The 15782-nt window shown below is 45.2% G+C and overlaps 1 protein-coding gene across 2 annotated transcripts in view; it reads left to right on the plus strand.

The window, feature by feature from the left end:
- Positions 1-13247: 13247 nt before the first annotated feature.
- Positions 13248-15782, plus strand: part of TBC1D4 (TBC1 domain family member 4) — a 127905-nt gene continuing 125370 nt past the window's right edge. For both annotated transcript variants that reach the window (XM_075265409.1, XM_075265410.1), the window contains exon 1: positions 13248-14168. In XM_075265409.1, the coding sequence (XP_075121510.1) occupies positions 13722-14168 (447 nt within the window). In that variant the 5' untranslated portion in view covers positions 13248-13721. The remainder of the gene's footprint in view (positions 14169-15782) is intronic.

Consider the following 15782-nt stretch of genomic DNA (forward strand, 5'->3'; position numbering starts at 1 on the left):
ATGAGCCGACATGGAGGGCGCTGCGGCTGGGCGGAAGCCGCGGCTCATCGCGAGTGGCTTCCGCCCGAAAGATAGATCATGTCGCTTCTTTTTCTGCTAGCTCGCTAGCAGAAAAAAAAAAAGCGAGCAGTTCACATAGGGATACATTGTATAGACGCTGATTTGGCCGCGAAATCCGCTGTCAAAATCAGCGTCCATGTCCCCGTGTGAACTAGCCCTTAACAAAAATACAAAACTGTGCAAAAAAAATTTTTTCTAACAGTCGCCATATTCTGACACGCATCTTTTTTTGCGGGACTAGGTGTATTTTTAAGTTATACCATTTTGGGGAATTGCTATTACTTTGATCACTTTTTATTCAAATTTTTATTAGAGGCACAACGGTGAAAAAAACGGAGGTTTGGCACTATTGATTTCTTTTTCCCGCTACGGCGTTTACAGTACAGGCAAAATATTTTTATGGATTTGTACAGCGGGCATTTTCAGACACAGGGATACCTAATGTGTATATGTTTCACAGTATGTAAGTACTTATATGTGTTCTAGGGAAGGGGGGGCGTAATTTGAACTTTTAACTTTTTTTTTTTTTTTTTGCATTTATTAGACCCCCTAGGGGGACTTGAACCATAGGGGATCTGATCACTATTGTACTGCATTACAATGCATTAATTGCAAAAAAAAAAAAAAAATAAGGCGCTTCTATTGCAGGCTACATAGAGTAGCCTGCAATAGAAGTTAAAGAAAGACAGACCTGGGAGTCTTCACAAGGCAAAAAGTTGCCAAACATTAACGTACAAATTACTGTGTGTCCTTAAAGGGTTAGCAGACCATAAAAAAATACACAAAAGTTTATGAGGCATCAGCTGAGACAGCTGCCTCCCAAATACAAAAAGACAAGGAAAAATGGACTGTTTAAAACTTTTTTCATGGCCATATTTAATTATAATCATGTGAATAAAGCCTTACTTTCTTACTGTCAGGAATCCTGTTTTGTTCAGCCTTTATATGGTATCTTGCTAAGGCTAGGTTCACATCTGTGTTGGAGTCTATCTCAGATATTGACATTTTAGTAGTTGATTCTGACGGGCTGAGCATGGCAGGGATTCCCTGAATTCCAATCTCTTCTCAGTTTGGAGATAATGGTTTTAGAAATGGCTTTCCAAACAACTTTAACAACTTTTTTTCCCTTCTTGCCTTTGATTCTGGCATAGTGTTACTGTATAAACTATCTCAAATCAAACTGTAATGTTTTCTCTGTAACACCAGTTTGAACTCAGACTCATTTAAATCAGATTTTTATCATAAAAATTGTTGTGCTATTGTTTTTTTTTTCATCTTTTAATGTGACCATCCATATATTAAAAAAAAAATCTAAAATATTCCAGTTATGTACTTTTATATGCAGCTATCTAATCTATGCTGTATAAGGCTGTGGCCCTACGTTGCAGATTACGTTGCAGCTACGTTGTAGCCCTTTTTTTTGCTGCAGATTTTGCTGCAGTTTTTGATCAAAAGCCAGGAATGGCTGCAAAAGGAATGGGAAATCTATAGGAAGTTCTTATGCTTCTACCTTTTGCTTGATCCACTCCTGGCTTTGGCTCAAAAAGCCGCAGCAATATCTACAACAAAAAAAAGCTCTGTTTCCGCAATGTGGGGCCTTTGCGTAAGGCCAGTTGCAGACAACCATGAAAAGCACGGGTGGCACACAGTGTACATACAGTGGATGTCCCCCGTGTGCCACCCGTGCACGGGCTGTGATTCTGTGTCTCTTTTCATTAAATGAATAGGAGCCACAGAAGCAAGGGCTGCAAAATAGGAAAAGGAATAAGACATGTTCTATATTTTGCAGCCTGGACTGTTTACCCACACACGAGACTGAGAAATTCACAATTCTTTTTCTACCCCCTACCATTCCTAAGCAAACAATATGTTTAGCACCCAATATGCTAATTAGGCTTTCTGCTGTCAGGTGGGCAATCGTAGACTGCCTTCCACCAGAAGACAACAAAGGACCGGCAGGTGCCGACTGCACTGGTAGGCATCAGAGACCCCGTGGAAAGGCGAGTATGGTTTTTGTTTTGTTTTTCACTCACCTCTCCTGGCCTATTTAAAATATAACATTTTTGCCTGGACAACCCCTTTAACATTTTAATATGATTTATTTTTGGGAGTGTAAAAAACACACTGCAATTATCACCACTTTCTCCATTTGTTTTACACTAGAATCATGTGATATAAATAACTTATACCAAAAAAATAGAAACAAACGGCACACCGATTATGGTTATGCTTCACAAAAAACTCTTTAGGGTGGATTCACACCTGCGCCCGGTCTCCGCGTTGCAGGTTTTCGTCTTCTGTCCGAGAAACTGGACATGAGACAGAAACCAGCAGTCAGTTTTCAAACCCATTCAAATGAATGGGTTTGCAAAGTGTCCGCCCGTGAGCGTCTCTGCGGCGAAACCGTTTTTTTTAACTGAACACAAAGTCGGACATGCAGGACTTTGTGTCCGTTTAAAAAAAAAAAAAGCGGTTTCGCCGCAGGGTTTACATCTCTTGTTTAGTTTCTCGGGCAGAAGACGGAAACCCACAAAGTGGAGACCGGGTGCAGATGTGAACCCGCCCTTATTTGTACAATGCAACATTTCAGGGAATGTCCCTTCATCAGGCTAAAAACAATTATTAAAAAATATACACTGACATACTGTATGTCAGTATCAAAATATACAAATATGCAAAAACAATACAAAGACAATAATACATATAAATCTAAGTGGCAGGTGGAATTTACAAGATGCAAAGTTAAAGATACTTAACAATATTATGAGATGAGCCATCATCGCAGTCTCCGGAGGGAGCAGAGAACATAGATGGTCATTTTCAAAAACACATGCAAAATATGCTTAATGTGTGGAGTACATGATCCATACACTGATATACATATCCCAAACAATTCACAAAAAATAATTCACACCAATTGACAAGAATGATAGATTTTGAAGTGAAGTACAAATGAGTCATTTAATCACCGGATTCCCACAGTTTCTGTAATATTAAACCTCATATTAGTTCTCAGCTCATATTTTGATATAACAAGAAGAAATACAGAAACCAGTAGGAAGCACAGAAAAAACAAGCAGAAAGGGGGAAGAACTAACATAAAGAGAACATACTGTATACCATTGTGTGCATACCGCGTGAAGGAGAGTTTCAAGATTGGTCCAAGAAATGGCCACTTAGAACTGGCACCCCCAAAAACTTCACATACACCTGAGCGCTGCTTTCATGTAACATTAGATATAAATAACTTGGTCTGGTTCACATCTGCGTTCGGTATTCCGTTCGGGGAGTCTGCTTGGGGACCCCCCGAACAGAATACCGAATGCCTTGGCAAGCAATGAGTTTATGAAAGCACACGGACCCCATAGACTATAATAGCGTCTGTGTGTTTTCTGCACAGTGTCCGCACGGAATATGCGAACAGAAAAGTACTTCATGAACTACTTTCCTGTCCGCATGACTCGTTTGGACTCCGTGCGGAAAGCACACGGACCCCATTATAGTCTATGGGGTCCGTGTGCCTTCTGTGATCACCGCTTCTCAATGTGTTTTGTGTTCCGTTCGGGGGTCTCCATGCGGACTCTCCAAATGGAATACCGAACACATATGTGAAGCGGGCCTTAGTAACAGGGAGTGAAAAGCAAATTAGTTAGAAGGGAGACACCTAGTGGCAAGAACTTTATAGAGGTTTTTTTTTTAATGCCTAGAATCACATACTCTTAGGTCAGTGATGGCGAACCTTTTAGAGACCGAGTGCCCAAACTGCAACCCAAAACCCACAAAATTTTCGCGGAGTGCCAACACGGCAATATAGACTTAATACTATACGGATCCACAATTGCGGACAGTTACTGACCAAAAATTACAGTCATGTGGGGCTTTACAGAGCTTTCAATAATACAAACAACGTTGTACTGAAATGTAAAGGTCTCGGCATTTGGTACTTTGAACAATTAATTTTCACTATTTACATCGCACAGGATCTGTTTTATAGTTACCGTGTAATATTCTTACATCCTGTACTAATATCACGTCTGCTATAAAACAGATACTGTGTGATATAAATAGTGAGGGGACCCCAGACAGTATTATATGCTCTGCAGTGGGCCCACCACACAATATTATATTCTCCACAGTACCACAGTAGCCCTCCAGTGTTATATGCTCCGCAGTAGGTGTCCCCCCTCCACAGGATTATATGCTCCACAGTGGCATCCACACACAGTATTGTGTGCTTATAAATAGGCCCCCCCCCAGTATTATATGCTCTTTAGTACACCCCCCAGTATTATAAGCCACCCCAGTATTATAAGCCCCCCAGTATTATACACTCCCCCCAGTATTATAAGCCCCCTCAGTATTATACACCCCACCCAGTATTATAAGCCCCCCCAGTATTATACACTCCCCCCAGTATTATACACTCCCCCCAGTATTATACACTCCCCCCCAGTATCATACACCCCACTAAGTATTATACACTCCCCCCAGTATCATACACCCCACCAAGTATTATACACTCCCCCCAGTATTATACACCCCACCCAGTATTATAAGCCCCCCCAGTATTATACACTCCCCCCAGTATTATACACTCCCCCCCAGTATCATACACCCCACCAAGTATTATACACTCCCCCCAGTATCATACACTCCACCAAGTATTATACACTCCCCCCAGTATTATACACCCCACCCAGTATTATAAGCCCCCCCAGTATTATACACTCCACCCAGTATTATAAGCCCCCCCAGTATTATACACTCCCCCCAGTATTATACACTCCCCCCAGTATTATACACCCCACCCAGTATTATAAGCCCCCCCAGTATTATACACTCCCCCCAGTATCATACACCCCACCAAGTATTATAAGCGCTCCCCCCAACATCATATACACAGTGAGCCACTCTCATACTCACCCCTGAAGAGCCGCCGGCATCCACCTTCTTGTCACTGGCGGCGCTGATGACGTCATCGCGCCCGCGTCGGGGCAGAGGTCAAACTCTGCAGCCAGTGTAGGCCACGGTCGCGCGATCCGCGGCCTACCCTGACAGCTTTCAGCTGTATGTGCATTTGCACATACAACTGAAGGCAGTGATCGCTCATCAACGGGGAATCCTGTACCGGATTCCCTGTTGGTGAGCGATCCGGGCGACCGCACGCGTGCCAGCATGGAGGACTCTGCGTGCCCTCTCTGGCACGCGTGCCATAGGTTCGCCATCACTGTCTTAGGTTGTCTGAAAAGTTAGAGACCACTTAACTTTATTTTTAAATTTAATTAAGGGCAGGTTTACACCAGCGCCCAATCTCCGTTTTGTGGGTTACCATCTCCTGCCAACAGAAGACGGAAACCTGGCATTCAGTGTCCGCCCGTGAGCGTTTTGTGGTCTCCGTGGCAAAATTGTTTTTTTTTTAACCGGACACAAAGTTTCGCCGCAGAGAGCAGAATGGTCTCGCCGCAGAGAGCAGAAGACGCTCACAGGCGCTCACGGATGGTCACTTTGCAAACCCATTCAAATGAACGGGTTTGAAAACTGACTGCCGGTTTCCCTTTCCTGTCCAGTTTCTCGGGCAGGAAACAGAAACCTGCAAAACGGAGATCGGGTGCTGGTGTGAACCCACCCTAAATACAGCAATAACATTTTCATAGTTTTTTATGTTGAGCACTTTTGCTAAACTGAAATAAGTTTTGTAGAAAAGAATTCACTTTGTGGGTTGTCAGTTTACAAGACCCTTAACCTTATGTAATCTAGCTGTATGAGAACTTTTTTTGGTGTTGGGGAGGGGGGTGATTGTATATCATTTACTGTTTGGTTCTTATTAAATTACTTTGGCCATTGTTTATGTATTTTACTCTATGTTCAGTGTCATTTAAATAGCATGTTAGGGCTCATTCACATTCGCGACCAATCTCCGTCTTCAGAAGATGTTAAACCGACAGTGTCCGGCCGTGAGCGCCGGGGAGTGTTTTCTGCTCTCCACGGCGAAACCATTTTTTTTTAACCAGACACAAAGTACTGCATATCCAACTTTGTGTCCGATTAAAAACAAAAAAACGGTTTCGCCGAGAGAGAGAGAGGGACGAAACGCTCACGGCCAGACACTTTCCAATGTATGTATGTATTCAAATGTATGGCTTTGAAAAATGACTGCAGGTTTCAGTCTCCTGTCCAGTTTCAGGCAGGAACTGGAAATCTGCATAACGGAGGCTGGGGCGCAGATGTGAACCCAGCCTTATTCATTTTCTTGATTGCAATTTTTTTTATTTACTCTTTGGACATAGAGGTGCTTCTAGTAAACATAAAGGGATTTTCTCAGTGTAAAACTGACAGCAAACTATTAGGCTGTGGCTCTACCATAGTCTAACAGACAGGTGACCATTGCTGAGCTAAGTAAAGCATCGGCCTCCCACAGTTGTTTAATGGAGTTCCAATGCATGACAGAAGGAGCCCCCACTCTCTATCAAGCTCCTTAGATGGTGAAGGTAACAGACCACATCACATACATACATCCACTGCACTCAGACCATGCTGCAATGTCTGCACTTATGGTGGATAAGGGGAAGTCCTGGTGATGGTGAGGATGGCAGCACATGCTAGCTGCTTCCTAGTGTTTTAACCAATGGACACTTTACTGTCTATAAGTCCCAATAAATGTAGCTGTTATAAAGCACAAATAATGTGATGTACTGCCTATACTGACAATACAAGAAGGAAGGATTTGTCTCCAATATGACTGCCACCAGCAACGTTTGAACAAAATTCTACAATATAAAAAAAAATTATATTTTCCATACATTGATCTAATTCTAAGGCTGGGTTCACACTTGTGCCAGGCTCTCTGTTCAGGTCCTGAACGATGGTGAGCCCCCCTGCTAAACATCAGTTACCTGCTGACCCCTAAGGCTATAATGGGGTCTGCTGGGTGTCCATCAGTTTTTTTACTGAAAGCGGTGGAGAGAAAAGTCCTCTGTGCAATACTTTTTTCTTTGCCAATTTTAGCCTAAAATGTATGACACATTCTCCATATCCTATTACATTGTGAAATGTGTGCGGTATACTAGTGAAACATCATAGCAGAACTGCTGCAGGAGAACATGATGTCAGCCTCCTACATGATCATGAAACTAGATAGTTTGCTTGTTGTTAAGGTCCCTGGAATTGGCATTTTGCTTCTAAGAGATCTGTCCAGACTAAGATAAATTATTAATACTATATAATGTTAGAAATCCAACCAATTATTCATGAAGCTCTGTATAACACATACTATATAGGCAAAAACTTTGGGACACACCTGTTGAATCTATGTTCAGGTGTTTCATTCAGTCACATTGCTGCGGTCTGCATTCGTGAAGGAGAAGGCTTAGGCCTTGTTCACATCTGCGCTGGTATTCCGTAAGGGGAGTCCGCCTGAGGACCCCCCTGAACGGAATACCAAACGCAACTGCAAGCGGTGTGCCAGATCTCCACAGGGATCGTGCAGACAGGAAAGTAATTCACAATCTACTTTCCTGTCCGCATGATTCGTGCGGGCAGTGCACGGCAAGCACACGCACCCCATTATAGTCTATGGGGTTTGTGTGCTTTCACTGCACAGCGCTTGCAGTTGCATTCCGTATTCCGTTCAGGGGGTCCCCATGCGGACTCCCTTTACGGCATACTGAATGCAGATGTGAACGAAGGGTTATTCGAAAGAACCCAATGGCTCGGATTTACTGTTGTACTTATATCCAGACACTGACATAAATGTGGCACTTCTAGTTTGGCTTTTTAGAAAAAGGTTTTAAAGGTTTTAAGGTTTGTGTTTAAAGTGTGCCAAAATTGTGTTGGAAAATTCTCAGGTTTTGGGCCCCCTCTGATCTTCAGTTTATTACCTATCCTAAAACTAAGGTCACACATAGTGAAATGCTGCTTTAAAAAAGCAACTGTAGAAAATGCAATCCCAAAAACGTTTGTGTTCTTCATTCACGTTAGTGTGTCCACAGGGAGGATTTACATTCTGCATTTTTCAAAAATACTGTGCTTTCCAGTATGTCGAGGTAGGATTAAAATAAAATCGCATTCACTTTGCTGGGACACTATTGTTGTTTCTGCAACATCTATTAACACTGCATAGTCCTGACCACCAGGAGGCTGAAACTAGAAAATATCAAAAGATGTTGACAGCCTCAGGGCTATACCCTCTCCACAGACACTATGTTAGCTAGTATTTAGACTAGTGTCCATAGGAGGAAGACATGGCAGGTGTTCTGTTTTTATTTTTTCTATTCTTTCAGGTGCAATAGAGTTGTCAGCATGTTCACCAGACTAGCCACTCCAGGCGCTGGGCTGTATGGAGTGCCTCATCAGTCACCTAGTCCCGATTGCTGCAACTTACCTATAAGGATAGGCCCCTCGGGGCAGTGTTGGACTGGGATGTCTAGGAGGCAGCTGTGGAATTGTTTGAGAACCACCACCAGGACTTCTGCAGTTCAGCTGTACTGAGACACTGTGGCTAAAGGTAATAACATGTCGGGTGCTTTGATTCTTACCCACCATACGATGTGCACCACTGCACTACCTAAACCCACCACTACAGTCTGTATGGCAAGTGAGCAGGAAGTCTGGAAAAGCTACAGTGATCCTGGCAGTTGGACACCTGCAGGTGTAATATTGATGGCCTTATCCTAAAGATAGGACATCAATACAGTGGCCTATCCCAAGAATAGGCCATCAATAGCGGCCTCTTTACAGCTCCCCCATACAGTGGCCCCTTCACTGGTCCTCCATACATTATAGGGAACAGGAAAAGGGCCACTATATGGAGGGGGGGGGGGGAATACTGAAGGGGCCAGTGAAGGGGCCAGGTAGAAGTGGCTGCATCACTTACCAATCCGTGCTCCTGCCTGCGGCTTCTTCAACCTTCATTGGGCCCTGTGTGCCGCATGTCATGTTGTGATGGCGTAATGTGCGACACACCGGGGTTCCCTGGAGGCTGAAGAGGTGGTTGCTAGCAGGAGCAGGGATAGGTAAGTGAATAGGGGTCGTTACCAAACATCCACTGCTTATTTAAAAAAAAAAAAAAAAAAAAAAGCAGTGAGGGTCCATTGGGGCTCCAAAAGTTAGGAGGCCCATCAGGGGATTTACCAAGTTCTTCCACCTCCATTCTCTGGCCTCTGCCAATGACAGCTTGGGTTGAAAGGTTCTGCAAGCTGCTGTGCACTAGATTACTCACATGGCTTTGTTGTTCTTTAGGGCATCCCATGGTGCTGTGTTCTCCAATGATATAAGTGAGAAAACCACTGTAAAATCCCTTTCTAGTACCATTTGGGAGACACAGATTCCTTCCTTTTTTATTGTTATTGTTGCAATATAAACTGGTTAGCATACCGCCCAACTGTCCCGATTTCCACGGGACACTTACGCTTTCCTACCCCTGTCCCACCGTCACGCGCAACTCCCTACATGTCCCGCTATGTCCCTTTAATGATTTACTGATCAATCATTCCTCACCGCCTGCTCTTATAACAGATAAGAGGCTGTGGTGATCGGAGGATCGCTCGACTATGGTTCAAGGACCTTGTGTGACATCACAAGGTCACGTGACTAGGTGGGCGTGTCAGTGTCCCGTGCAGTGAAGAAAGAAGAGATTCGTGTAAGGTACTGAGAAGGGAGGGGGAAGGGGGAATGTGAGATGTAGAATGGAGAGAGAGAGTGTCTGTGTGTGTTTGTCATTATACTGGGGGCAGAGATGGAGGGGGACATAAAACTGGGGACAGATGAAAGGGGATATGAAACTGAGGGAGAAATACAGGGGGTGAGATGAAACCGGGGGCAGAGATGGAGGTTGGGGACATGAAATGGAGCAGATAAAGGGGGCACTTGAACTGGGGGACAACTGGAGAGGGCATTAAACCGTGGGAGGAGCTGGAGGGGGACCTGTCTGCCTCTAGTTGCCCCCAGTTTAATGTCTGCTTCTAGTTGCCCACCGTTTAATGCCCCACTTCATCTGCCATTTATTTATTGCCCCCTCCAACTACCCCTATTGGTAATGCCCCCCTCCAGCTGATCCAATTTCATGTTTAAACTGGGACACCAGGAGAGGGACTTAATACTGTGGGGCAGTTGGAAGGCAACATTACAATGTGGAGACATATAATGTACAGGTGACTGTAGGAGGATTATACTGTGTCAGGGGACATGAAAAATGAAAGAGAATGGGCGGAGTCAATATACATGTGGGCGGGGCTAATTGTGTCCCTCTTTTGGTTGTTCAAAAGTTGGGAGGTATGGGTTAGCATAGTGTCTGTGTAGAGGGTATAGCCCAGAGGCGGGGGCTGACATTATTGATATTTCCTAGTGTCAGCCTCCTAGTGGCTAGGTCTATACCCATATATACAACAAAAAAGGGATCAAAGGTGAGTAAAATTGCAACAAGTCAGTTCATAAAAAATTTCTTCCTTCCTAGACATTCCACAATCAACTGTGAAATATATTATTGAAAAGCAGAAGTGTTTAGGAACAACAGGAACAGACCATGTAAATTTACAGAGAGGCGTCGCCAATTTTTTTGGCACATGGTGGATAAAGTCAACAACATTTTGCTGACTCAGTAACTGCAGAGTGCTGAACCTCCTCTGACATCAGCATAGAAACTATGCCCTGCCATGGTGGAGCAACTACATGCAAACCTTGCATCACCAGCCACAATGTCACGTGTCTGATAGAGCGAGGTAAAGCACGCCACTCCTGGACTCTGGAGCAGTGTTCCTCAACCTTTTCAAGAGAAGCACCCCTAGTAGAAATTTCCCCAAACGAATATCCCCAAAGTACCAATCACTTATAAATGTTAACAAAATAAGGCTTCATTTGGAGCCTCCTTCAACAGTTATGTAATGGCTTCCTCAGTACATGTAGTATAATGGCTCCTTCAGTGCCCCCACACTCAATAGGCCCTCTCGTTTAATTTAATGGCCTTGAATGTGAGCCCCCAGTGTTCCATATGTAATCTAATGTCCTCCACACTGCATGCATGTAATATAATGACCTCCAAAGTGTTCCACATGAAATATGAGCCCCACATATAAAGTAATGGCCTCCACAGTGCCCCCACAAATAATATAATGGCCATTCACATTCTCAGTGAAGGGATCCTATCAGTCAGACACAATTTTTTCTAGGTACCACGTCGGAATAGCCTTAAGAAAGGCTATTCTACTCCTACCTTTCGTCATCTTCTCCGGGCTGCCATTCGCCTACAATCCCGGTTCTTGGCGGTATGCAAACGAGCTCTCTCGCAGCACTGGGGGCGGGCCCCAGCGCTCTGACAGCACTGGGGCGTCCCCAATGCTGTGAGAGAACTCTCTCCAGCGCCGCCTCCATCTTCGTCAGGAGCGTCCTCTTCAGCCTCTTCTTCCAGCGGTGGCTTGTAACTTCTAGGCCTCGGGCAGAGCAGACTGTGTATGCCCACAGGCCATGAGAAAATGGCCGCTTGCACAGTATTGTAAGCTGGCAATTATGCCCCACAGCGGCTGTGGAGCATAAGAGAGGTTGCAGGGGGCCGCTGTGGGGCATGATAGCGGTGCAGATACCGTAGCTCTTCACAGTCAGAAGGGCGTTTCTGACAGTCTGTCAGGAACGTCCTTCTGTACAAGCAGCACCAATAGCTCTGTGTTCTGAGACCGGGGAGGAACGCCCCCCTCCCTCTGCTCACAGTACTCATCCATAGACGAGTATTATCAGGAGGGGAGGGGGCGTTCCTCTGCGGTCTCAGAGCACAGCGCTATTGGCGCTGCTTGTACAGAAGGACGTGCCTGACAGTGTCAGAAACGCCCTTCTGACTGTGAAGAGCTATGGTACCGGCACCGCTAGTTCTTCACCCGGGGCACAGATCGGGAAAGCCGACAGTGCGCTGTCGGCTTTCCAGCAGTATATAGAACTGCCTGTGCCCCAAACCATGAAAGGTCCTCTTTATATTGGCCACTACCTGTTAGATTATACCAACATATAATGCCTGACTCTAGGTTTATACTAATGTTCGTTTTTCAGTTCTTCAGGCCCACTTGGGAGACTGAAAAACATAAACCCTGCCTTCTTAAAAAGTGTTTACCTGCGGACCCCATAGACTATAAAATGGCCTGCCAAGTTTCCCGACGAAATTGGCGCAGGTTCTCTCTCCTCATATTTTAAACGGAATGGGGGACAGAGTCCCTGAATGCTAGTGTGCCTGCAGTGTGATACTTATTCACCGATCCCCACAACTGCTCAGGCTTGCCTCCGCTTCAGGAAATAATGCACATAATGTCCCAGGGATGAACAATATTCAGACATATGGATGTCATACGCAAGAGCAGACTGAAGCCAGAGCAGAGGCAGGCCTGGGTTGGAATGGGGATCAGTGAGTAAATATTATCTGTTAGGGCGGGTTCACACCTGCGCTCGGTCTTCACTTTCGGGTTTCCGTTTTCTGTCGAGAGAAACTGGACAGGAGACAGAAACCCGGCGGTCAGTTTTCAAACCCATTCATTTGAATCAGTTTGCAAATTGACTGCCTGTGAGCGTCTTGTGTCTGTCTGCGGCGAGACCGTTTTTTTTAACCAGACACAAAGTCCTGCATGTTCAACTTTGTGTCCGGTTAAAAATATAATGGCCCAATGTGGGCCATTATAGTGGTGTTATAAAATGCTTGCTCATGACACAAGTGTGAATGTGACCTTACAGGAGCAAGTAGTTATTGTATCTTTCACCACAACAGTACATACTGATCCTGAAGGAATAAATAAGTGTGCAATGTGTGAGGCCTAGACTGATATCATGCTGTGCATCATGTCCTATAGGGCACATGGTAATATCAGAACACAGGAAGCCGCCGTGTCCTCATGGCGCAGATACACACGACTTCACTCCTCCTGCAGCCTGCGGCTCCCCACACCCAGCTTTCTCACACCCTGCTAGGCGTCAACCATAGCTGACGGGGACCAGTCCTCAGGTACCAGGACACCCCCGCCTGCAGACATGGTCTGATCGGACGACCGCATGCACACTGCAGTATTTCTAAGTGTGGCGATAAAAGTTGTGTCGTGGAAGGGGTGTTCTCAGCCATGCTGTAAAGGAAGGGGTGGGGGCTGCAGGGAGGAGCAGGGACTGGCCGGGGCTCCTGCTGTTGTCGCACCAGCTTGGGGTTTCCCCTCGGACTGGTCCTTGCAGTGAGGGATCCCTGAGAGGGAAGCTGCGGGGTTAATGGTGCAGGCGCAGCCTCCTGTCAGTGTCACTCCGCCGCTAGCTATTGGTGAGCCATCCAGGGCAGGCAGCAGGTTATACATATGCAGGCAGGAGGTGGGGAGAAGCTGCTCTGCAGGATCTGTCATGACGAGATTGAGGGAGGGGAGAAGGAAGCTCAGCACAGGCAGCAGGACTGTGTGGGAAAGCAGATCCTGAAGGCACAATTGTCTTCGGTGGCTGACCCTGCCATGTGCCGGCTGTAAGGAGCTCCGCCGCCTTCTTCCTAGGGATTGTGCCTTCAGTATGGAGCAGGCGATCATCACTTGTCCATGAACTGTCCATGAGGCTAGGAGCTTCCACATAGCAGCTGCAGTCCTGCTGAGGCTGCCCCATCGCCAGGATTACTTGGTTATTCCAATATCAGGATCTTCAGTGTCTTATTGTGTTCTGGAGAAGCCATGGAGAGGAGAAGTTCAGCAGATCAATGTCACCCTCTGTTGGAGGAACCACCACTCCCTGACAGGACTGCCAAGGGGGAGAAAAGGTTTCGCTTGTGGTATGTTGGCTGGTCATCCCTGGACCGGAGGACAACTTTGCCAATGCTGCCATGGCTGGTGGCAGAGATCCGCAGACGTGCAGAAAGGCAAGAGCCCCCTGGTTGTGTGGCCCCTTGTCGAGAGGTCCAGCTACTGGTAGTTGCCCCGCACCTTCGCTGTGTGCCAGCTTTGAATGGAGCCAGTGGCAACACGGCGGTCTTCATCTTTGAGCACAAGGCACAACACATTGCCCGCTTCATCCATAATAGCCAGGACCCCTCTTATTTTGCCTACTTAATTAAGACTCAGCCTGACAACCCAGAGTCTGAGATGGCCTGCCATGTCTTCAAGGCTACTGACCCCAGCCAGGTGAGAAGTCAAAGATGTTAAAAACCAAAGTGCATTGAAATAGGATATTGATGACATACATGTTACCAGGTGTAAAAATGAAATCAAACAAGTTTTCATAGCACATCGGTAAATGTTAAAGTGTTGACCTTGTACGATCAGTTAAACACTCCTTTAGGGAATGTTTGCCCTTTGCTAGGATGTGCGGTTCTTTGTGTTCTGGCTTGTTGCTGTACACGGGGCATTGTGAATGGCTTGTGCGCGAGTTGTTGTTGTAGTATAATGGATGGCATGTGACAGCTTCACTTCTTTTATGTCTGTTATAAAGAACTAGGAAGTTGTGGTTGGTGTCTTGGAAGCATGTATCCTGGTTGTCAACTGTTGTAACGTGTCCATTGCAGGCATGTGGCTATTCTGAACACTACTGAGTAACACTGTATCTGTTTTTATGACACAGTCCAGCACCATCACTTTATTGTATCTGCCTGATATGGTGCTGATTCATGACGCATGTCACTTGGAAGTTTAACTTTCCACAAATCACTACATTATTCCTTCTGGCACATCAGAGGAAATACAACTATTGTAGATACAGAATTTTAGTAGTGAGCTTTAACTTCTACAGACATCTCACAGGCCAGGAAAGAATTTTGGTTTGGCTAAAAGTAAATGGCATCATCTGTGCGCCAAGTGTACACGACCCGTGAAGAAATGTATCAAGATTTGATGCTTATAGAATAGTGAACATTAGGTAAACTATTCTGTCTCCATTATATGGTAGGTTTTTGGGGTAGGAAAAAATAATTTGGAATGGACATATGACAGTTCTAAACTGAAAACTGTCAGATGAATCAATACATCCACAAGTGGCAGAGGTTATACATCTACATTTGGGAGTTTCTATCTGAAAAAGTGGTCATAAAAGTGTAAAAGAGGAGGATGAGACTGTCAGACACAGCAGAACCATACATGAGTGACAAACCCCTCAGAGAATAGTAGTTGGGGGTTATACCTGTTCATTTTGCAGGTCACTATGGGGAAAGCACCATAAAGAGCTCATGTACATGTACCTTGCATGCTAAAACACGTAGGGGGAAATTTATGAAAATTGGTGGTGACGTGTGCCTGCACTGAAATCTACACCAGTTCATACCTGGCATAGTTTTCAGGCATCCTAAATCTGGGGAAGGGGCAGTGGTACCACTCTCGCCATGTTTCCTTTCAGGAAAACATTGAGGGTGGAGTGAAAAAAAGGGTTTTTTTCAAAATTGATGCACAAAATTTTGCAACCTTTTTCAGTCTTTATACTACGGAAAACTAGTGCATAAGGCGTAATAAAGATGGTTCCATCAGGTACAGCATTTTACCCTAGAAGAATTGTTTAGGAGAGCAAGCTATGGATACTGTATCACAGAGCCATGCTGTATGTATTGTTAAAGGGATCCTATCATTAAAACACAATTTTTTTCCGGTTGACACGTAGGAATTGGAGATGAGCGAACACTGTTCGGATCAGCCGATCCGAACAGCACGCACCCATAGAAATGAATGGAAGCACCTGTGACGCTGGCCGGCCACCGGCAAAGTCAGCGTCACAGGTGCTTCCATTCATTTCTATGGGTGCGTGCTGTTCGG

Source organism: Leptodactylus fuscus, chromosome 2 (assembly GCF_031893055.1).
Source record: "Leptodactylus fuscus isolate aLepFus1 chromosome 2, aLepFus1.hap2, whole genome shotgun sequence".
Classification (NCBI taxonomy): domain Eukaryota; kingdom Metazoa; phylum Chordata; class Amphibia; order Anura; family Leptodactylidae; genus Leptodactylus; species Leptodactylus fuscus.